Source organism: Astatotilapia calliptera, chromosome 5 (assembly GCF_964374335.1).
Source record: "Astatotilapia calliptera chromosome 5, fAstCal68.1, whole genome shotgun sequence".
Taxonomy (NCBI): domain Eukaryota; kingdom Metazoa; phylum Chordata; class Actinopteri; order Cichliformes; family Cichlidae; genus Astatotilapia; species Astatotilapia calliptera.
Window position 1 is genome coordinate 29800963 of NC_137426.1, and position 24024 is coordinate 29824986.

The 24024-nt window shown below is 42.5% G+C and overlaps 1 protein-coding gene across 4 annotated transcripts in view; it reads right to left on the reverse strand.

Moving 5' to 3' along the window:
* cdh4 (cadherin 4, type 1, R-cadherin (retinal)) overlaps positions 1-24024 on the reverse strand; it is a 226758-nt gene that overhangs the window by 27922 nt on the left and 174812 nt on the right. For all 4 annotated transcript variants that reach the window (XR_013909314.1, XM_026168752.2, XM_080302057.1 and 1 more), the window contains 3 exons: positions 23833-23988; positions 18628-18772; positions 7645-7817 (listed from right to left, as the gene is read on the reverse strand). Coding sequence is in view for 3 of the 4 variants with exons in the window: in XM_026168752.2 (XP_026024537.2) it covers positions 7645-7817; positions 18628-18772; positions 23833-23988 (474 nt within the window). In the remaining variant the exon portion in view is untranslated. The remainder of the gene's footprint in view (positions 1-7644; positions 7818-18627; positions 18773-23832; positions 23989-24024) is intronic.

Genomic DNA, 24024 nt, shown 5'->3' on the forward strand with positions numbered 1-24024 from the left:
GCCTATTAATGAAAACTCAATACTGGCTGCCCTTTATTAGACTCATAATGAAATATCAATACCATCTCCCCTCATACAGAGCTTCAGTAAATAGAGCATCCAATGAATGTGTCTCTCTGCAGACTCATTTAGATCCGGTCACATACATCAGTCTAGAAATAGCACCAGATGGCTGCAGGAAGCTAATAGGCTTAAGCTTTGATGGACGGTTCTTTCTTGGTCAGGTGAAGAAAAAAAAAGCCTGGACCTGAGCCAGCAGGTGGAGCTCTTAGACAGTAGCGGATGATGCTGATGCACTCTATCCTGCAGGGTTATATCACTCATCTGAGAGTAGCTGTGGGTTTATGGCCCTGCTAGCGCGCACATCCTCATCTGTCCACATCCGCTAACGTTCCAGTGAGTGGGAACAGGTGGGACACTCAGACACTTACACGCTGGGCGTACACACACACACACACACACACACACACACACACACACACACACACACACACACACACACACACACACACACACACACACACACACACGTAGTCACGCGCACACAGCCAAGCGTTTTCTGCTGTCCAAAAGTGGCTACCCAAAAAAAACAGTAAAAGGCTCTCTAATGAGTCCTATGGAAGCACTGAACAGAAAATCTCTCTGTTAGATTAGAGTCCAACACTGGCAGGAAGTACAGCTTGACCAGCAGCAACAGTCCAGACTTCCTTGCTGTTCTCGAGTGTCACTGACTTAATCTGCAAAAGCTTAAAACCATCAGAGGTCACAGAAACACCTGCACACAGAGCTCCGCCAACAACAACAACACTCAATCCCTTTTTTCACAGGGACCAAATTAGGTAAGTTTACTATATCGGAGCTTGAGGAAAGCAATGGCTTCAGGCTATCAATGTTAGCTACTCAACATATCAAGCCAGGCAGCCATCAGGACAAGTGGAAAAAGCTGGCGGCTCTTAGGAGGCAAATGGTCCAGTGGGGCAATCTTAGCAAGAACAAAGTCGAGGAAAATCCTGGTCAGAACTGGGAAGGCAAGTGGAGAGGAGTGCTCTAGCAACACACACGCAGTAGCGAACTGTCCCTGATCTGAGCGTGCAGTTTCACTCAGACATGCTGTGAAGGCACACTTAAAGAGGGTAAAGAGACCGCAACCAGATGAGTAAAGGACTTGCTTTTGTAAATGCGTCGTTTGCAGATTGTGTTCTGGCTTACCGGGCTCCCAGTGGCCAGGGTCATTAGCTTGTCACTTACAATCTGTCTCAAATGGCCCAGTACACGCCTAAAACTGCGAAAACCAGCTTCTGTCGTCCTTTGACTACTCTCTCCCAGCGACCACCTCAGCAACCCCCTCAGTGTCACTGAACCCCATTACAGTTTCCACTCAGTCCAGCTGACATCAATTAAATTTACACAATTTGATTTGATGCTGTTCGATTCCATTTCATTAGATTTTAGTTGGGTTCAGTTCAATTTGCTCCAGTTCACTTCTCTTACACCGATGCCGCTGAAAATCAGAGAAATCTATAGTTACAAGTAGACGTGCGGAAACTCGCAGTCCACACAGCTACTCTCCATTTTTACATTTTTCCCCTGTTAGTACCAAAAAACATGCATCTTATTCTCTCTTCCTCACTCACATGGAGGTCCCTCGGGTTGGTGTAAGGACAGGAACGGCTCAACACTGGTTTGAAGACACAAGCCAGCTGAGACTCACTGTCAGCAGCACACAATGCAACACTGACTCAGGTACATGTTGGTACATGTGGGATACAATCTCTAAAGCTACTTGATTAGATATGCCTCCACATTTACGCAATCAGCGCAAATGCTCTGAGTCACAAATATAACAATCTGCCAGACTAAAACAGAGATACTGAGCAAGAGGTTCCGTGAGTTGGGTTGCACAGGAAATCAGTTAAACAAACAGGAACATGATGCACGTGCTATTGCAAAATTTTTGGCTCCAACATGTTATAAACATATAAAAAAAGTTTGGTGGAAATGTCATATTTACGGCTCTTTTTAATCTTATTTCCATGCTTATATCTTGTGTTTTGATTATTTATACTGTTTAGGTTTGTCTCTAATCACCTCTTTGTGCAAACAGGGCAGCTTGACTTAGGTGTGTTTGTGTGCTGAGAGAGTGCTTGTTTAGCTGAACAAAGCTGTGTGTCAACATCAAGGCTCGTAGCTGAATGTGAGAATTCAGTGCAAACTTTGCAAAAATCGGATTTGCATATCACTTTCAGTTCGCCTTAGGTGTTTAGCTACACACTTATACCTGTGATCGGCACAGGCAGCGATGCACCCCCAGTGAAAATATCAGTGAGGAGCACGCCATACATGCAACTCAAATTTACCTTCAAGAGAAGGAAAAAGAAAAAGTCATCAAAATCCTCGGGACACATCATCTAGGAAGCATCAACGTCTGTAGTGTGCAAATCCATCTGACGGAGCTTGAGATATTTCATTACATGAGAGAAAACTCTGAGCTGCTGGCAATGCCAGAGAAAATGTCAAGGGATCACCAAAGTCAGTTATCCCAGGAGACAATGGATATTAAAAAGACTTCACAACAATCCATCTAGCAGTTGTCAAGATATCTCAGTCTGGACCTAAATGGCGTCCTAACAGGCAGTCTGAAAAAGAGAGCAACACTTCCCAGTTTGTACTGGGCAAACACCTTTCATCTGAGTCTAGTCTTTCGGATATTGAGACTGTTTATTGATTCAACAAGAACGGATGTGAGAATATTTGGTTCTCCAATAAATCAGGAAAATCTACGGCCGGGAAATACAGAAACATTGTGGTGTGCAGGATATTGTTGACATCAACTAAACGTATTATTTAGTACAGGTTTAGCTAAAGATATTATGCACAGACTTTAAGATGTGAGGCCTTTGGGCTTTTCCTCTCTCAAATCATACTTTCATGGGGCAATTATTGGAATTCCTTATAATGTGTTAATATGCGCTGGGATGCTTCTCAGTCTCTCTAGTCCTCTTCTACCAATTGCAGCATTATATGGAAACAGAGAAACTGCATTTCTATTTCTCTCAAACGCCTTTTCTGTCTGCTTACAACCTGACTTTTTGGGGTAATGTGAGCTATATTGTACAGATGTGTAGGCCAGTGAGATTTAGAGATTTATCTCTAATAAAATTACCAAGACACGACAAGTCCTGACAGAAGACTAGAGAAGCAAAGAATTGACAAATGTGGCCCAGTTCAGCACCGTGTTGCTCCACATAATAAAGCAGATAGTGAGCGGACCTGTTCTTGATTGAATGTTGACTACAAACTGTCAACATCTCCCTACAGGCATCAATACTTTTCATTCAGCATCCAGCTCACAATCCTCCGATGGCTTCACTTTCTGGAGCTCCAGAGCAAGAAGGTGAATTAACATAACTCAGCAACTCAGAGGCGATAAAGCTGCGGGACTATATCGGATGCCAGTTCTCAGCCTACATCCCCAGTTGGGCTTTGCAGATCCTAATGGAGCCAGGCTGTGGGCACTCATGTCCTTGAGGCAGTCCAGGCGATGTCCTAATCGACGTTGAGACGGTCCAATGTTGAGCTGGCATCTGGCAACTCAGCACCATGCCACACCAGACTGTTCCAACCCAGGGCTCATGGGAGACTGAGACAGCCTGGGGTAATGAAAGGAAACAGCTACGCCTGCCAGAGGAACTGAAGCCACGGGGAGAGGGCGCAAAGGGAGAGTGTCCGTGCCAGCTGTGGCACTCTGAAATGGCCCACTCTGCTACCTGCTGCATCTGAGCTGCACTTCATTAGAAGACTGTTTCTTCATCCATATTTTTTTTAGAACAGCATGCATGTACGAAACTGCAAGTGCCTTAAACCCAGTGGACGATGACATAAAAACATTTGTGCTTACTGTATTTATATTTAGCTCATGAGCCTGTGGGCAGGAGTGTGTGGAGGGTTAAGGGTTGTTGTGAGTGAGGCAGAATAATTGGAGTAAAGCGGTGTCAGAGGCAGGTGATACCGAGCTAACCTCCCGTTCTCCTCAACACGAGCCGCCGCTTCACCTTTTAATTAGCACATGAATATCCTAATTAGATGCCAGAACCAGGGAAGAAGATTAGTTAAAGCGCGAGAAATGAGAATGAGAAATGGGCGGGGATATGCGCTGCGCAAACTGTTTATTCACTGTCAATACAAGTAGTATGAATGCCCATGACTCTGCATAACATCAGGTGCCTATACCACACTGGTTGCTCAGACCCCCCCGTGCAACACCTGGGATCTCATTCTTCTGCTTTCGCTGCTCCTCCTTACTCGGTATGAGCGGCATTGCCTATTTACGACACGGGTGTATGCGCGCGTGTGCCCATGTGTCTGTGCTTGTTTGTGTTGATGACCTTGACAGCAGGTGGGTGAACTCCCAGGTGTGTCCTAGTTTTTTGTGGGAGGATCACAGGCAGGTGGGACTGTGCCTGGCTTGATGTGTCCAGATTAATGAGCTTTCCCTCACTCACATCAGCTGCTACTGCCGCAGCCTGGGCCAAGCTGGAAACAGGGACACAGACCTGGCCCGCATTCACTAGACTCATTTATATTGTCCCACAAATGTGCCACGCTATCATGCCATGCCAGCTCCATATAAAAATTGGATAAGGAAGAAGCATTGATGTATTGTCTCTTCTGTTATCAAAACCTGCTTCTGTTCTTGATATTTTAGCCATAATTATTCTCTAAATACGCTTGCTGTACTGCTGGTAAAATCCTGTTTTTCATTCTCAATGTATTGGCTGGCCAGGTTTAGCGCTGAGCGGGACCGGTGGGATTTCTCAGAATATAAACATTATGAGACACACTCAGTGGTGCTTTTATGCCGGCAATAAAATCAGCCAACTAAGTTATGGGGATGAGATTATCCCCCATAATGAAGGCATATGAATTTGAATGTTTTTGCCGATTTTTAGCACCGGTGTAGGGGATAGGTTTGAGCATTTGTGTTTGAGACAGTGTCTGCAACACGAAACGCCTGATAAAACGTGGCTGCCCATAGTAACCCGGTGTTGGGAAAAACAAAAGTTCACCCCCGGTGACCTTTCTCATTAGCAGGATAAGATGGAGGATAGCGCTGTGGTTTCGGTGGTGTGTGGGTTGGCAAAGTACCACAGCGAGCAACAGACACGGCAACAGCGGATGAGGCAAACGAAGGCAATGAAAAGAACACTCCTGCGACCTCGTCAGCAGAGAGGTGCTGGATTTACGCGCCCATTATGCCTGCCCTGCTCTGCGTGCTGAGATACTTGCCGGTCATTTTTATTTACACACAATAAGCAGAAACGCAAATGAATCAAAATTAATGAGGTAATTTTGTGCTCGGTTTGACATTTGTGAAAGGGGGAATGCGGCTGACTTGTTTGTTTTTTTTTTTAAAGGCTTTGTTATAATCTGCGATTAAAATTAGATTTTGGGAATTTGCAGGTGGATTTATTTATTCGGGTCTTTATACATTTGTTTGTTTCAGAAAAAAAGCATAGTATGCATATAGAAGTCAAGGAAGCTCATTGTAAAAGTTAAGCAACTGTTAAACAACTAGTAAAGTCTAGTATGAACTTGTGCAAATCTGGATTAAACAATTGGCAAAATGGGATAACGTAGGTCTCGCCTAGGCCTGCATTAAACAACAAAGCCGCTTACCTTGCTATGTGGACTGAGTCTAGATTAGAGATGGCACGATACCACTTTTTTATGTCCGATACCGATACCGATATCATAAATTTGGATATCTGCCGATACCGATATGAATCCGATATAGTGTTTTTTAATCAACAAAACTGTTTTTTAAATATCTTGCTGCATTTTGTATAAGTTCATACTCAAGTTTAAAACAACAACTACACTAAAGCTATTCTGTTATACCTGTATCCAAAAAAAATATTTCATAGTTCAGCAATACTGATCAATCTAATAAACTTAAACCTACACCATCCTCCCTATTCTGGTATTTTAAAGAGTACTTAGCGTAAATATTAAGCAACCTAACTAATAGGGTTCCAACTCCCAGCAACAACAAAAATAAATAAATAAAAAATAGGGAACCACCCCCCACCCTCCACCTCATGATGCTTAATCGACGTAATCAACCTTAATTTGATGCAGTGTGGAAAAAAAAATGCACAGAAATCAATTATTTTTCAAGAAATATTAAATAGATTCAACATCTTTCTTCAACAAAATTGCAGACTGCACAGATGGTACCTTCCCAAAGGAAAATGTACTATAGCTTACTAGGGTGTATATATTAGACTTAATAGTTACTATATACAGTAATGGACTTCTATTCATTTTGCATCAAATTAAAACTTTGGGTGTCAGATAATTATTTATTAAAAGCTAGACATTTTAAATGAGAATAAGAAAGAAAAGTATGTCTTTGTGCCCCCTTTTCCCTGTTAATGCCCTATCGGCCCCCCTGGCTAAACTTTGCTAGATCCGCCCCTGCACAGTTACCAGCGTCAGCTACGTAGAAAAAGATCCTCGAGTAGAAAGTAATATTAAATACATTCTAACAACAGCTTATAGAGCTTAAACGTGCTGCTGTTGTTCAGCCGCTGGTTTCCTCTTTCTGGTGCAAAGTGGGCCAAAAGCAAACAAGAGAGACGTACTCCCGACAGAAAAGCCGATCAGCTGATCGTTAAGCAGTTTCATGATTGAAGTAGCAGCAAGAAGAGGCAGTCGCTTGTTAAGCTTAACGCAGGAATGCTTTACAAACATTCAGAGATGGACTTACACACTTGCTTTACTTCTCTCGGGGATAACTTTGTCGGAGATGAAATGCCGGGTTGCTAGCAAAGCTCCAAATGCTATCCAGACCACCGACAGGTCCGGCATGCCACAGCCGCTCTATCACGTGATGCATACTGCTCCGACGTGCTAACGTTCTGAGGTGAGTTACGGCGTGTTGCAAGTTTTGTAAGGTGCTTTCGTGATATTTAATGGATCGGATTACATTTTTTTATTTTTCTCCGATATCCGATCCAGTAATTTAGGTCAGTATCGGACCGATACCGATACGTAATATCGGATCGGTCCATCTCTAGTCTAGATCACACACTAAATGCCATTAAAAGTTGGGGATGGGATTATACTGCCTTACAAAAATGCACACAGACAGGAGGGGATGGTTGCCTTTCTTATTGCGCTATTTTTTAATGTGCTGCAATGTGCTGGAGGAAGCACACACAGTCGGTGCCCTTGTAATATAATGGCTGCCTGCCACAACAAAGTGGAGGGCAAAAGGACATCCGCACAGAGCACTGTGTACACACTCTGATGATAAACTTTACATTACATGCACCCCAGTGGGCACCTCGTGTGCTCGCGAATGCTGAATCTTTATTATGTTGCTGTAATAAGTAGTGATAGTCTAATTTCGAGGCCCATCACTGTTCTGGGACTGTTTTTGATGAACACACAGAAAATTAGGTAGAAAAACAGATAAAGTAACAACATTTTATTCTTTAGTAGTATATAAGAATGTGACTAAACATGGACGCATAACATAACCGAACCTTCATAATTGTTTTATTGCGTGGACACAAATGAGATGCAGAGTGAATCCTCGATGTAAGTAACGGGAGCACAGAACGCACAGCTTACACTGACCTCTCTGTCCAGGCCGGCTGCCACCGTAACAATGTCTCCAGTCTCACTGTTGATGGTGAACATGTTGGGGATGGGGCTGTGGGGGCTCTGGGAGAGGATGCGGTAGCGCACCATGCCGTTCGCTGTGGTGGAGTCGTCCGAGTCTGTGGCGGTAACCTGCATCACAGACGAGCCTGCGGAGAGAAAGATTCAAAACTGTAGCGGATATACGCGTTATGCTGGCTTGACTAGAAGAGGTCAGGCTGGGAAAAAGAAAAAGTAAGCAGGCATACATTAAAATAAAATTTTTTAAAAAAGGGCTTTTCAAGTGCCTTTGTTTGTTAAAGATTTTTTCTGAAGTATCAAAGAGAAGGAAGTCGGGCGTGTGAAGACTCAGAAGACACAAAAACTTGAAACAAGTCAATCAAGACTTTCCAAATTGCTGTGGCATACTGTTCTTTGGCAAACATCTTTTAGAGTCAGAGCTATTACAGAGCACAGCACAAACACACAAACAAAACCTGTTAAATAAGCTCCCATTTTAAAGCTGCGCTGTTTGGTGGTCTATATATTTCAAACTAGCGGGGCAAAGTTTCCACCTCTGCAGAGTCCATTTAGTAATGAGCACCGGGTCTTCTGCTACTTCCACCATCCATTATTTCAGCCTTCGGCAGCGCTGTCGCTGCCCTTAATGCTTCAATACACTCTCCCTATTTGTCTTAGAATCACAGATAAACACTGCCATTTAAGCCAGACAGCACAGAGGTAGAGAGGCAGAGGGAGTGCTCACGAGGATGTGTGCAGGAAGGGTGTGTATGAGCCCACAGTTCCTTCCAGGCACACGTATGCATTAGTATGCATGTGCGTGTTTGTGTCCTCTCAGCATGTTTCAGGGTGAGAGGCCCTGTGTCCCTGCATCTTCCCCGAGCAGAATTATTGATTTGCACGAGTTTGTCAGCTGGGCTCACAAATGTGACCAGGCAATTAGGAGCACTTGGTGCTGGAAAGAGGAGAGATCACCTCGCCTCCCTCTCAGGGTTCTGTGAAAATGTCACTTTCCATCAGGCAGCCATTTACAGGCTGCTGCTGCTGCCGTTGCTGCTGCCGCTGAGAGAGAAAAAAAAAGGCTGTCAGCTTGCAGGAGGAGGAAAGCAGAGAGAAGAGATGGCTGAAACACAAACATGGTTAAATGAGAAGAGCGTGTAAGTAGTGGAAAACACAAAGCGAGGAGGAGCTGAAGCGTTAAAAGAAATGAAGGAAGAGTGGTGATGCGTTTGGCGTGATGCACGCGGCCTAATTTATTGACTTAATATTCATTTAGATTCTTTTAAAAACATGCCACTGCTTTCATGTGAGGGGGATCAAAAAAGTAGCTTAGCGACTAATCTTACCTCAGTGGGTTTGGTGGTGGGTGGTCGGTGCCGTGCTGAGCAGGCACTTAATCACAAATGTTCAACTGTCATATCAAAAGTGAATCAAACTGGTCACGTGTCACGTATGTTCTAAAGCAGAAGTAGAAACACCAAGCTTGACTTGGACTCTTTCCAAAGCATAAATTTAAATGTTTCAGCTGAAGCTGGGAAGCCGCCGGATCGGTGGCAGATTCAGCGGTCCCCTGTGGGTCTGAGCCGTTACAGGTGTCTCCATTCCTGTAATTGGGTCTAGATGGCACCATCATTCCTGTGACACCGTGCATGGACGGGATAATTGTAGCCTCGATTTCTATTTCAAACTTCATTAATTTTCAAAGCAGGATTTGTCACGTCGAACAGCAAGGAAAAGAAGAGAGGCCGCAGAAAGACAGGAAAGAGGAAACAATGAGCGATATTCCACCGAGGGGCATCGGTATATAATCAGCCTCTGAAGTCTTCCACACAAGAACAGGACCAGAGAAATCACATGTTCACACATGAAGCTTTCATTTAGTCATATGATGATTGCTGGCTTTCAGAACCAAAAAAGGAAAGGCTATGGCTGAAAGGGTTAAACTCTGAGCCTGCTTAATTCCGATTTAATTTGAACACTAATACCAAATCCTAATTGCCTTCCTGCTAAAATCGTTGGACCTGAAAATTTGGTAGCAGGCGCATATATTGTTGGCCATTCCAATCACGTGACCAGAGATCACTGGTGAGGTCTATCTGCTGCCTAAACATTAATCAGTCCGAGTCAACAGCCGACTTCCAATTAGAGAGAAGACGGAGTTTAAAAAAAAAGAAAAGAAAAAGGGAAAAGGAGGATAGAGATGGACAGAAATAGCAGGACTGGCGAGGTGCACACAAAGACAGGCAGGAAAGGTGGAAACTGCAGGGCATAAAACGAAATAAAAGAGGAGCATAGTGGTGAGAGAGTTTGTAAAGACCACTAAAAGAAAAAAATAAAGGGGAAGTCGGGGAGCGAGAGGGCAGGGGATGGATGATACAAGAGGATAATAATTCTAATCAGTGGAGGGAAGATAGAGGTTTCGTTTCAGCAGCAAAGAGTGGCTGCTGTACAGTACAGTACGGGCAGTGCAGGCAGAGAGCCAGAAGGAGAAATAGAGGTTGAGAGGTAAGGAAGGTAAGAGAGAAGCCTTAAGCCTGGTGAATCTTGGCGGGAGTGATGAGCAGGGCTGGGAGTTTTCACACAAGAGCCTCTAATGGTGTCCACAACACTTTGAGGAAACGGGGAATTCAGTCCAACCATTTGAACCATTCAAAAATATTTTCTTTGTCACAGCACATCAGCCGTGTCTGCTGATCTATTCCTGTCGACTTTCATCCAGGACCACAAAGGCAGAAGCCTGTGCTCGAAGGACAGGCAGCAAAGGCTGCTCATTATGCAGGCGAGCAAGAGAATAGCAAAGTGGAGGGAAGTTATTTCAGGCGTCCAGGGATCCAGCTGCAAAAACAGTCAGATTCATTCGCTGAATGCACACTGGTGAGATGTCAGTAAGAGTACTTTCAAAGCTTGGATAGCTCCAAAAGTGTCCTGGCTGAATCATGTGTACTAATAACGGCTGCATTAGCTGGCTCTCAAGAGGAGCACCACACTGATTTTACACATGGAGATCAGTTAACCTGTCATTGTGAGAACTACTTAACCCACAAAAACAGTTGCATATTTTTTTTCTCTCTAGCAGAGCAAGATGATGTCATCGGGTTTATATAAACTGGTACTGTGAGAAAGCTGGGTGTTTAAAACACAGGTGGGTAAAAGTGGGAGCTGTGGGATCCTGTTCCATCCCACTCTGCTGTTTAAGGTTTGGTTTTTCTTGCTTTTAGGTGCTAATTATTATTTTCTAATTGTTTACACCTGCCATCTCATCCTGTCACCATGTTTCCTGCTGGTGCTGTCACCTCCTGTGTCACTCTCCTCTCACACTCTACCAGAGCTTTAAGAAATTATGTCCCGTCATCATCTCCCTCACCATCAGGGATCGTGCAAGTCTTTAAATGCTGCACAAGGAATCAGGGAGCGAGACCGCGAGCCAAGATGAGGTCCTGCAAAAGAAAGCGAGGACACTACTTTTGTGGAAATCTTACATCAATGCCACACACCTCCACATGAGGCCAGAGACTGTATTTATATATTGCTTTCACTTTATTTCTTACTTTGTAGTGTACAAGGATACACAGATCACAGCTCAAAGCTATTGTGTGTGTGACAAATCTTACACAGGCACAGTTTATCCTTACGTAACAACAATGCAATTAGGAAGTTGAAAGAAATTATTACTTATCCACACATTAATTTGTTACATTACTATTAATAATAAGTCACAGTTATTCAACTTAATATCTAATGAGTAAAGAATTATTGCATTTTGTAGAGAGCTCTGTGGTTACTTGTACCAGTCACTGTGACAGGTGATCCGGCTGTGCAGCATGACATTAATAAGCGATGTCATTTAAGATCAGCAGTATGGAAACAAAGAATTTCTCATCTGGCAGTGTTATCGCTTCTCTTTGCATCTCCTTCTTGCACCTCTCTCTCATCCTTGCTGGGATTAGCTAAAACGCAAGGAAGAGATGCAAGTGAGTAAAGAGAGGAGATGTGTTAGCGTACTGAAAAGGGCCCTTTACGTTCCCCTCGCTCGGTGCCAGTCTCAGTACCTTTGTGTCAAGTGTTTCAGCCTTGTGTTCTCCAGGAGGTAATTTGACCTAGTTACTAGTGGGGTTTTTTGACTCTGCCTTTTCCCATTGTGTGCGTCTGTGTGTGTGTTTTTGCATACCTTCCTGCCAGATATCTGGACTGATTTGTATGTACTGAGCCTCTGCTTCAAGTTAAAATGTTTCGATTCAATCGGGCTTGTGTTACAGTTCTTGGCACGAGTGTAAGAGAGCCAGCACTTTCTCAGCTTGATCCATTCTGGTTAAAGGTCAAGTAGTCTTTGACAAAGCGTTATAAGAGCTGCTGCTCACACGTCATTAATCTTTACAAACTGCAATACATTTCATTACAAGTCAAAATAAACAAAGCTGTAATTTAAAAACTGAAAGCACCTCTTGTGACTCTGAAGGCTTTTTATTCACTGCAAACACACATAAGAGATGGTTTATGGGTAACAGATTGCAGATGCATGCACGCCCTGAATGTCAGAGAGCTGTGCGGTCGATTAAATTACAGCGGAGATTTTGACTTGAAAGAGAAAAGACCAACAATATGTTTAAGAATCTGCTTTAGGCTCAGGAGCATCACACTATTTGAAGCCAGCGGCCATCCCACCTGGTTGGAAAACATAACATATCAGAGAAGCAGCCGAAAGCTGACGGCTGCAATATTACAAAAGAACACCAAGGAAATTTGAGGTTTTAGGAGAATGTTTATTAGTCTGGCTGAGAGGCTGAAACATGTTTCTTGTGTTCAAGTACAAAATGATTTCAGAAGAATTTTTTTTACCCATAGCTAGTTTCTGAAGTTAAAATTGAATCTCTACTACACATTCCTGCCCTGTAAGAACAAACTGGTAAAACAAATAAAACGCTATGTGACACAAACTGTCCTTTTTTTTAAGGCGGAAGTGCTAACCGCAGGACCTCTGTGTCAATAAAAATTCACGTGACCCTGATGTATTCTCTGGAGTGGCACTGTAAACCTCCGCCTGCTGCCAGTAGGGAACACAGTGTGATACACACCCCAAACTTGACTGAAACACCACTGAGCCCCAGCACTGTTATTTACCTCCATCACCACATCTCCCTGCTCCTATGCCAGTTTCTAATCATCCCCCACCCAGATACAGAGATTTAAGAGGGAAGTTCTCTTAAATCTCGTTGGGGGGGAATCCAGCCCCCCCCCCCATCCCCTCCCTCACGGGAGGGTAAATCGACTGTGAGAGAAGGCACTCTGCTGCTGGTTTTTGATGTTCCTCTCTCATTTCAGTAGTCCTTTTTGAGAAAGAGGGTCCATAAAAGGGAACAACTTGCTGTCAGAGTCAGGGAGACGGGGGAGGGACGCAGAAGGACAGAACATCACAGGGCAGATGTTCTGAGTATGCCGCAGCCTCAGAACACAAGAGCTTTCTGAAGAAGTCACGCCATCATGACAAATCTTTATCTGAGCCCACTTAACACGATGTAAGGACTGTCTCATGCTGCAGTCTCAGAGATTTTCTGGAGTGTAAGGCCATTCTAGTGTCCTTTTTTTGATGACACTGGCGTTTGATATGTATGTTGTTGTTTTTTCAATATGCATGTCAGCCTGAGCTTATAGGCATTTAGCCACAGGAGGCTTGCAGGGATTTCTTTTATTGTATTCTGCATGAGGAGTAGCAGGTTCACCAAGCTTTACTCGATGCCTTTATATTCAGACTCAGCTCTATCCATTCCTTGCTGACATAAGCTGAATATGGAGCACTGCATGAGTAGACTTGATTACCTGCAAAAAATTAATTCCAATACTCACAGGTTTGTTGGGGCTGAGCAAGGTCCTGGTGACAGAAAGTGTCAGTTGTGTGGATTTCAGAGCTGATCCTGCCTGGTTGTGCGATCAGATCTCTACCTAACAGTAACATCTGGTGACGGCGATAAGGGCGGTTCCCTGTAGGACTTCCTCTTTGATGGCTTTCGCACAGTGCTAGCTATGAGGGTGTGTTGTAATGCTTCAGAGAACCTCTGATAGCTGCATCTGTCGATGCTGAAAGTGATACACCCGGCGCTTGATGCATTCAGGTGAATTTTTTGCATTTTAGGGGTGGAGTTACAAAACCATTTGAACTGCCTCATACATTTTCTATTGTGCATACTGAAGACGAAAGGCACACTTATAGACAGTTTAACCTAAGCTGTTTAAAGAATTTACGCTGAAAACCCAACTGTTATGAGGCCAAAGCATTGAAAGACTCAGCTGTGGAGACATCTGTCATTATGGTGATACAAACTAACTCTCCTTCAGAGCATCAACATGAGAGAAAATATGCCTGCAGGTTCTTAAATTACAGACAAACTTCAGCTTGACTCTGGACACAAAGTTGAGTGTGCTGTCAAGTTTTAACCCTGTAATGCCAAGTGTATCATATTTGATACATAGTTACCAACCTCTACATCATCACTGTACGATATTTTTAACCATAACCACCTCATATCTTTTTAATTTGTTTAAGATAAGCCAATTTTCTGGCATTTATTTCATAGTTCAGGCTTTTTAGTCTTAACCTGTCACATAAAAACTTACATCATTTCTTTTTGGTGTGGCAATATTGTTTTGAAATATGAGCATAACTTTTCTGCACTTGTGGAAAAATGTGTTGGAATTCTTTTAATGCTTTTTAAATGTGCTGTGTGCACTGGGAGACTGAGATCGAGGCATACTGAGAGATACTGTGTACAGCAGCACTGCTGCCCAGAGCAGCACCTGTCAGCTGCTGTGTTGTGACAGGCTTCACTCCACCTGTTGCCAGCATGGAAAGATAGTGTGTCACTCTGGGCAACACCTGAGAGATTTCACGGTCTTTTTTTTTGTTAATCACTGAAAATGTCAGTTTATGTAAAAGTGCATCTCCTCATGATATAATCCACCGGCAAGCAAGAAGAAGTGCCACAAATAATGAAGACAGGTCAAACAGGTGGGACGAGGTGAGAAAACGAAAAAAGGGAAAAATCCAGTGCAAATACACTATTGCTAAACTCACAGCACCTTCTATTTGTATTGGAGATTTAAGTTATTATATCAAATGTATGTATTTTAATTTGTTGCCTTAGATTTAGTGATTTAAAGTATTAGTGATTCCAGTGGGTACAAAAAAAATCCCCAAAAAGATTTGAGTCAAACTCAGGATACATATTTCAAAAGCACTTGACTGCACATTCAACTGTCTGCCAGGTTCGCTAATTAGAAATAGTGGGTATAAAAACTAACTTCAGCAAAGCTCTGCAGCACTTAACTGGAATCCTAGACTGGATCTATTAATAGGCTGTAAAAGATTTAACTGGCTGAGGATGTATTAAACGCTTAAATGGACCAGAAAAGTATAAAAGTATGTCTCGAACCTCTGCTGAAGATAAATCGTTGTTTTCTTCGACTAAACATGCAATTAGACCAACACGCGGTCTATTTTTCTAATTAAAATTCATCAAATTTCAGACGAATGACTGTACAAAAGAAAACAAAAAGGGGCCGTGCTCCTCCACGTGAAATATGACTGTTTTTTAAACAACAAACACACAGCCCATCTTGTCACCTAACAGTGTGTGCTCCGCAAACAAGTGTTACTTGGCAGTGATTGCTTAATGAAGGGCAGAGCAATTATATTGTACAGAGTGTAACGTTTTTGTTGTTAATTGGTATCACAGATTTTGCCCGGCTTAATGCAATATTGAATTCAAACACTTTTTGTCATTGCAGTCTTTCATTTGAAACTACACAGAGAGAATCAGAGTGAAAAACAAAGAAAGTAGCTTTTGGAATGTCTGGTTACCCTCGCTAATTAGGAGCTCTGTATATAGACCCACGCTCCACTGAGGAGTAACCAGCGTTCACGTGCACGTGCACACACACACACACAGTCCAACACATACACATGCGCAACATGCGTTCCTATATTGTTTACAAATCCCCCTGAGATTAAACTTGCAGCAGAACAATATCTGAACGCTGTGAAGACAAACACGGGTCCTCGGGGTCTGATTGTTAAAACAGGAGTTCTTCCAGTCGAGACATTGTGCATTCTGCTCTTGTCTCTGGCTTCGCACTGACCGCAACTCTGTTCCCTGATTCTGAGAGAAGCTCTACATCTCTCCATGCTCTGCAGAATCTGATAATGATGCATCCAGCCAAGATGCTGTAACATAAATATCTCGCTGACGTGCCCTTGTCTAAACCAACGAGAAAAAGCCAAGAGTCACGGTGAAACATTGATCTTATAAGCTAATGTAAAAAGGGCCCATAAACAACAAATTTTTTTGCAAGTCTCAGTAATAATTAATGTAAATATGGCTACCGCACAGCTTCCAATGAACTGCTACATTAGTTATCTTGAGAAGAGCACAGTATGATGACAAAAAGGGCCGTGGAGTCATGATTTTCCATGCAGTGATTGAGATTGCTGTATTAAGTGGGTATTAAGTAATTACAGACTTGTGTTCGCAGGTATTTTATAGCCCCTACAGCACCTATACCCCTCACCCAGCCCCAGTCACCAAGTCAAACAATAAGAATTTGTGAAGCTGCCCCATCCTTTGACAAATTAGGGTTATTAGTTATACAGTTATTAGCGCTACAGGTAGTTTTTGTATTTGTTATACTGTGTCTGAAGGCCTGAAGGCAGCCTTTTCAGATCAGCACATTAACTAGATTAGTTCAGTGAAATAAAGCTGTTGACTTAAAACTACTTAACCAGAGTTCAGTCGAGTTCCCAGACTCTCCCCCTAAAAACAGATTGTATGTATAACACATCGGTATTAGGGGTGCACAGTTATGATATGATGGTATGCAAGAAAAAGATGCTAGCAGCTGGTGATGTGAGACAGGAGCATCGCTTGAATGCTCCGTATGACAGGAACAGTAAACAGTGGATGGAAATCACTGACGTGGTTGCAGGTAAAGGAGGGCTTTAAGCAGCTGGTTAAAAAACTCGACCTGACATCTCAAGCAAAAAATACTTTATGTCCACTTTTCAGTTTCAGTTTTATTATGTGACAATTTTATTGTGCCGAGACGTTACGACGTGAAGTTACTTTAGTTATTGTTATTGTTCACGTGTTCAGCAGTTATGTTATAGTTTTGCTTAAATTTTCCAGGGAATACACAACCTTGGCTATTTTTGTGCTTGCATTTGACTTATGCTGTGTCATTGCTATTGCACTATAATGCTGCTGATGGTACTTTGCAGTAATGCACTCATACTGTGTATTAGGTAGTCTGTCATCAAAGCTGCAGTCTTGAAATGTTCAGTATTTCACAAATATCATTACTGTGAATTTTTGTGAAATATGATGATATCATTTTTTAGGTTATATCGCCCACCTCTACCATCCAGCTACTGTTTGCGCTGCAGTACTCTAGCTAAACTTGGATTGCTTCCTGGAAGTGCAGGTCTGACCATTTGTGCCATTGACTGGATCGTCTCCAATGTGTCAGGCAGTGACTCTGGAAATTGTATTTCATCTTTAGGAAAAGGATGAAGCTGGAGGGAGCCGCATCATGTAAGCAGGGTAGGTGAATTCTGAAGGTGAAGACTTTGAAGGTGAAGGCAGGATATTTAAATCTTGTTTTCTGTTTTTGTAACAAACATTTTGCACTCACACCTTGCACTGTTGAAGCAGACAAATAAAACCTTTTCTTTTTTTCATTTTCTCTAATCACAACTGTGAGTGTAATAACAAGTAAGTCTAAATGCAGAGCCGAGTACGCTACTCTTTTTGTCATGTTTTCTAACATTGAGCTGTTTGTATTGTTGGGGAGATGTTAGTTGACACTGATTTGATTCTTAATATCTCTAAGGAGTATTTTCTTATGATTTCTAAACAGATTTACCAGCATGATGATGACATATATTTCTTGTAAGTCGCTGAACTCAAAACTATGTACATTATATCTGTGTATTCTGGGCTCTGGGGAGGCCAATCCATGTTGTGTGATTTTCTATCCAGGTATGCTTTTACTGCATTGGCAGTATGTTTGAGATAATTTTCATGATGAAAATTGAAGCTATTGCCAATCAAATGCTTTCCAGATGGTATTGCATGGTTGCTCAAAATATGACTGTACTTTTCTGTGTTCATAAATCCATCAATTTGGACAAGATCTCCATTGTAATGAATAAATCTTCTTTTTTTTGGTACTGGTACTGGTTTTATATTGTTGTATTTATCCGTGACACCTTAAAGGCTGGTCCGTAAAAATATTGTCGGACATAAACCACTCCGTGGTGCAAAAAAGATGGGGACCGCTGGTGTAAGGTGTTTTTTTTAGGACTTGAGCTTCAGATACTGTTCATCTGACAGTTTTTAGGCCTGACACTTCTTCGTTTGTCCTCCACTTGCCCAGTTTCCTCAAATCATTTACAGACACGCCATTACCAGTTCAGAGTATCCCAGATTATTAGCTATTACCTCTTTGGGAAATACTTTGCAAAACTAATATTTCATGTTAAACTGTGCTGTCTTTGGCATACCTAAATCTATCCTTTCATATATTTAACTAAAGAAAATGGGACAAATTAAGCTAAAATGCCTGAAGGTAACAATTTAAAATTGGTTCTTTGCTGAGTCGCTAGATATGTGTATAGACAGCACAGGTTCATTCCTTGAGTTAGGTGACTTTTTATGCTAGAAAAATGTATATGGCAGTTTAAAATGACCTAATAAACAAACAAACAAGCAGAAAAATCCAGTGAAAATGGTCAGGTACAAGGACTGTCTAAAGAAAAAATGTGACCTTCAAAAAGTCTGGAGAACTAATGCTTAAAAAATGAGTTGCTCAAGACTGCAGACAACTTTTTGTACATTATGGCTGAATAATCTACATTTTCACATTAGACTGTATTAGATTCATGATCTCATCACAAGTAGAAATAATTGGTACCTGGTTTGGATCCTTCTGCCACAGAGCCGTTATACACCTGGTTTTGAAACTCGGGTCTGTTGTCATTCATGTCGATCACATAGATGTACAGGTCGATCGGGTTCTCCACCTGGTTCCCGTTCATGTCCACTGCATGTGCACGCAGCTATAAAAAGGCCCAAGTGAAAGAAATAAAATGATATCATTAGCATTCAGCACAGCATTTAAGGTTGTATGAATATTCCATATATAGCTCAACTAAGTCTGATAACGAGGCATCGGATTGATGCATAAGACACTCTGCAAAGATTCTGCAGAAAGGAAAAACCTCAGTACCAACAGCTTCCTCGACTTTGTTAATTGGCATCTTCATATAATCTGCAAATATTCTTTTTCATGTCTGCCAACAGGGCATGAGTATCCTGTTGGTACCTTGGCACGGACCACAACAGCACAGACAGGGGCAAAGCAGTGAAATGTTCCAAACACACAAACAACACCTATTTTGTTGTTAGCACAGCCAGAGGCCTGAAAAATATCAGAGAGGTGTTGCTGCTCAAGCTGTGGTTTCTTTTTGTTCAGGGAGAATGTTTGTCTCAGTTTGTTCTGACAAAGCCATCCATTTGGATGGATGTCTCCGTCTGATGAGCTGTTCCTTGACAATTCACAGTGTGAGAAGAGAGAAAGAGAGAGGAGAGAGGGAAAGAAAGAAGGGGCGGGGAAAAAAACGGCGAATGAGATGGGACGAAGAGAAGAGAAGAGTGAATGAGTCCTGTGGAAGCAAATGAGAGATGAAAATACAAAGAGGCAGTGCGGAGGTGTGGGGGCTTGAACAGGCAAGACTGACAAAAGCAATCATCATCTGCAGTGGAATGTCTTAATCTCCACCACTGCTCTTACACACCCTCTTCTCCCTACCAGTCCCCTCTAATGATATCTAATATAACGCAAAGCTTTGTAATAGCCCTGGAACCAAACTGGCACTGTTCACCATGACTTACATTACTCTCATTCAATTGCATACACATTCGTATCCTCTGCAGAAATGTTAATCAATCACAGCTTGGCTTGTTAAATGGAGAAGGGCTCTCATTCTGGCTAAAACAGACACGCTGGCAGCAAAATATTTTGTCTGCACACAGTCGAGGAGGGTCTTCCTGTCAGCCTATTTACAGGAAACCGTGATGCATTGTGGGGCGACATGAAAGATTGAATGGCGGCACCTGCCTTTGCCAAAACACCACGATCATGTCGGCTTTTGTGCCTGTCTGTCAAGGATTCATCGAACCCTAGCCGAACTGCTTGAGCATTCCAAACACCAATTCAGACACATGTTTAGACACATTAACACGGACGCCGACGAGCAGGAAGATTACACACTGGGGAGGCGTGCACAGCCAATCAAAAGAGCCCTCTTTAGCCACTTAATGATCCTCAAGATGCTAGTTTTCCATTGGCTGAAGCACAGCAAACAAACATGGAGAGGAGACCCAACAAACAAACAAGCCCAATCTGTTTTCTCAGCTGTGAACACTGCACAGTGTGAAAGTGTGACTGTGATATGTGCGACTGCGATATGTGTGGCTGCCTCAACTGCACTGGTGTGTATGTGCGACCGCTGTGTATTTTTGTCTTCGTGTCACACTGTGTTTTCGTTTGTATGTGTTCTGTCCTTTCTGCTTGCAGATTTGTGCGTGTGTATATTCCTGCACATTTTCTTTTATTTCTATATGTGTCAGCGTTTATATATTCACATTTCTGCATGTGTCTTCCTGCGTATGTTCTCGGGAGTCTGTTTATGTGTCTCTGCGTTTGTGTGCTCAGTGGCGGGGTTGGAAATGTGATCACAGGGCCTGGATGAGTGTGCCTTGTGCAAACTGCAAATGTATGTGTGGAAAGCAACATCAGTATTCTGCAGCGTGAGCTTTAGGATGACTGGACCAACCACAGAGGAGAAATACAGTTTGTACTTTGCACCATTGGCTCCCTTAGCCAATGTATAGCTATACTAGCATGGTGCTTCAAGTGGAGTGTTTATTTTTCCTGCTAAGATTCTGAGGCCAAGGTTACCTTGTAGCTTTAAGAATCGTGTTACCAGCAGCCTGTCACAAAATCACGTAATTTCTTCTCTTTAGTTCCTACACTATATGTACTCTATGTACAATATATGTATGTATACATGAGTAAATAAACTGTATATACTCACTGAGAATAGTGCTACATTTCAGCTAGCAACAGTCCGCCATGATAAAGACTCATGTAGTGATTAATGACTTCTGGCCAATGCTCATGTTGAGAGTTAATTAGTAATTAACTTTGCAACACTCATGCCTCAGTCCAATGTATGAGGCGTGAGCGTTGCAAGGAAAAACTTAGATCTTCATCTCATAACATGTAAAATTAATATTGTGAAGCGCTATTCTTATCTCGCCAAAAGAAATAACCAGTAGGCTGTTCAGAGGTGATTTATTTTCAAGTCATCTAAACCAAATCCATTGCATTAACTTAAAATTAAGAAGCGCTCACTTAATTAGGCATGGAATATTAAGCTCATGAGTTATCCTTTACAGATGTGTCATACATAACCTCACATGAACATGAAGATCAAGATATTGTTGGAATTTTTTCTGTCTCACATGCTGCATGGAACAGCAGATAGTGTAGATGAAATATTCAGTTTGGATTTGGTCAGCTTGCTGCATGAGTGGCTCTTACAGGAAGCAGGGCACAGAGCAGCTACCCAATTGCTGTATATTTAGCGGGCAGTTACCTGTGCTAGTTCCATAATGTTGCTATGCCCATGTTGGCAAACTCTACACAGACACTCTGTATTAGGGAGCTGGCAAAGAGTGTTTAATGTTCGCTTGACTGTGTTGGATCTTCGCGTGCTCACATGACACGTAGTTAGATAAGCATTTACACTATTTTAATTATACCTCGTTCACAATAACACTTATAACTTATGATTTCAGTTGTAGTTTAGCTTAGACTTACTTTTTGGAGGCCATGGGTTTAAGACAACCTAGCTTAGAAGATAAAGTCTAATGAATCTGAATATCTTTTGATTTTTTAAAGTCGAGTTCCAGCAGTTGGTCAAAGTTTAAACTTATTTACTGAGACATCTTAACATGCTTTAGAAGGAATGGCATAAAAAACGTGGCCAGCTCGTTGATTTAACTCCAAATGCTTGCAAAACTAATTACATTACCATTAGTGTCTATTTTTAAAGCCATTTAGTACACGTTAACATCATGGCGTCACAACATAAACATGTTAGTATTGCCATTTCAAGCCTCACAGCGCTGTTATTGTAGCTGAATGCAATATCAATATAAATACAGTAATAAGCATAATGGTTCCAGAAAATTACTTGTATTTGAGGCCAGTTGAAAAAATGCTGTATACCAGCTGTCCATGACCGGATCTTTTAGATTATAACCCTTCCTGTATGCTTCAGTGCATGCATTCATGCAACAAAAGATGGAAAAAGAAAAAAAAGCACATTTGGGTTTTTTTTTTTTTCTTCTTGCAATTCTCCTTGTGCCCTGCTTCATCACAGTAGGTCTGTATTACAAAACTGAAGCTCAGGCTAACACCCACTCTCTTCACCTCACAGATCACTTCCCCCTGGTGCTAGTCTGTCAAAAACAGCAGCCTTGTCTCTCTTTTCTCTTGAACCCAAAACTAACAAGCAAAGTTTGGCCTATGAGGGCACACAGTAGTGGTGGGAACTTCCTATCAAGTTAAAAGGAGGAAAGTCATGGACTAAATTTCCCGTGGGTCGATCACTAGCTACATTCTCCTGCAGTAAATCATACATCACATCACAAGCAGCATGGGTCCACGGTGTCTAAATAGGAGGTTCATTCAACTTGAAGTGCTCTCAACCATACATGCTGTTTTCACTACAGGTTGTGTCAAATAAGAACTGTTTACTGAGCCGCTGTCCTTTCCCAGGGACCAATAACCTGCCTGCTTTATTGATCCCAATTTGCTGGTTGAGAGTACGAGCAGGTATGGAGAGACAACAATCACATACACAGTCAGCAGTGACCAGAGTCTGAATGCAGCAAGTGAGGGAACAAGAGGATCATCTGCATGAGAAAAGCAAGACAAACTAATCAAGAAGACAATCACATAGAGCTTTGTGGAATTTACCAATGCATATCTATGTGCATGCCTGTGTGTATACATTCAAAGTTTGTACTGTTGGCATAATGCTGAGTGTATGCAATGAAGGCACCCCCTCCCCTCTTTCCTGAAGAGACAGGAGCATGCTTTTGAATTAGCTCTATCGGCGGCTCAGCCATCCATCACTCTGACAGGTGCGCAGGAGTTGTGACTCTGACACCGGCATTCACCTCAAGTGGAGGTGTTAGTCTTTGCTGAGATAAATTGAAACCTGTAATGTGGGTATATGAACCAATGGCCTAGCATTAGCACAAGCCTCATGTGGCCCTGCATATTTAATTCACACATATGAAAAGCTGTTTAACCCGAGGTTCCAGAGAGACCAATCATCTGGTTTTCTCTGTGTGCATATGTGTGCGTGAGTGTGGTAGGGAATCACTAGGCCACATGTAGGCTAACTATACAGCTGTCAGCCTGCCCCAATGAGCAGCGCAGCTGCTCAGAGTGCATGAGGTAAGTTTGCAACAATGTGTGGGATTGAAGTGCAAAAAGGAAAGTGGGACACAGACAGAAAGTAAGAGAGGTGGAAAAGAAGACCTGAGCCCACTAACGGTAAATCAGCTATCAATCAGCATGCCATACACAGAAACACACACATATACCAGCTCATACACACATATGCCAAGCTTGTTAGCTCTGATGGCACAAACGTGCACAACAATTTACCTGCACATCACTTTGCATTTGTGTGTTCAAATCCTCCTACTCTGCACTGCTAAACCCAAATCCATATGGCAGTTTCCGCGGCAGTGGGTTTTGTCAAACCAGTCTTCATTTCATAGCTGATTTCGGCTTCAATTAACTCCTGGAGCGGCTGATGTGAAGGTACTGTACATCAGAGCAGTGATTGCTCTGAATGCACCCTGACTTGTCATTTAGTTTTGGCAGACGACATTACTTGTTAAAAGGAAAGGTAGATGGGGAAGAGATGGGCCCCGGCACATTTCCTCAGGGATAATTGGGAGATAATGAGACAGACATAACTGGAGCTAGAGAGAAAACAAAAACAGGCGAGTAGAGACATTTCTTTCTTACATGGAAGGAAGCTCTTTCTTCTCTGTCCAGAGGTTGGGTGACAAACATGTTGCCGCTGATGGGATCTATGTTGTAGATACCACTCGGGGGCTGATCAGCGCCTGCTCCGGTGATGCTGTAGCGGATGCCCACATCCTTATCCTGATCGGAGCGGATCTGAGGACAGAGCCAGAGAAGCAAGTTGAACAGAGA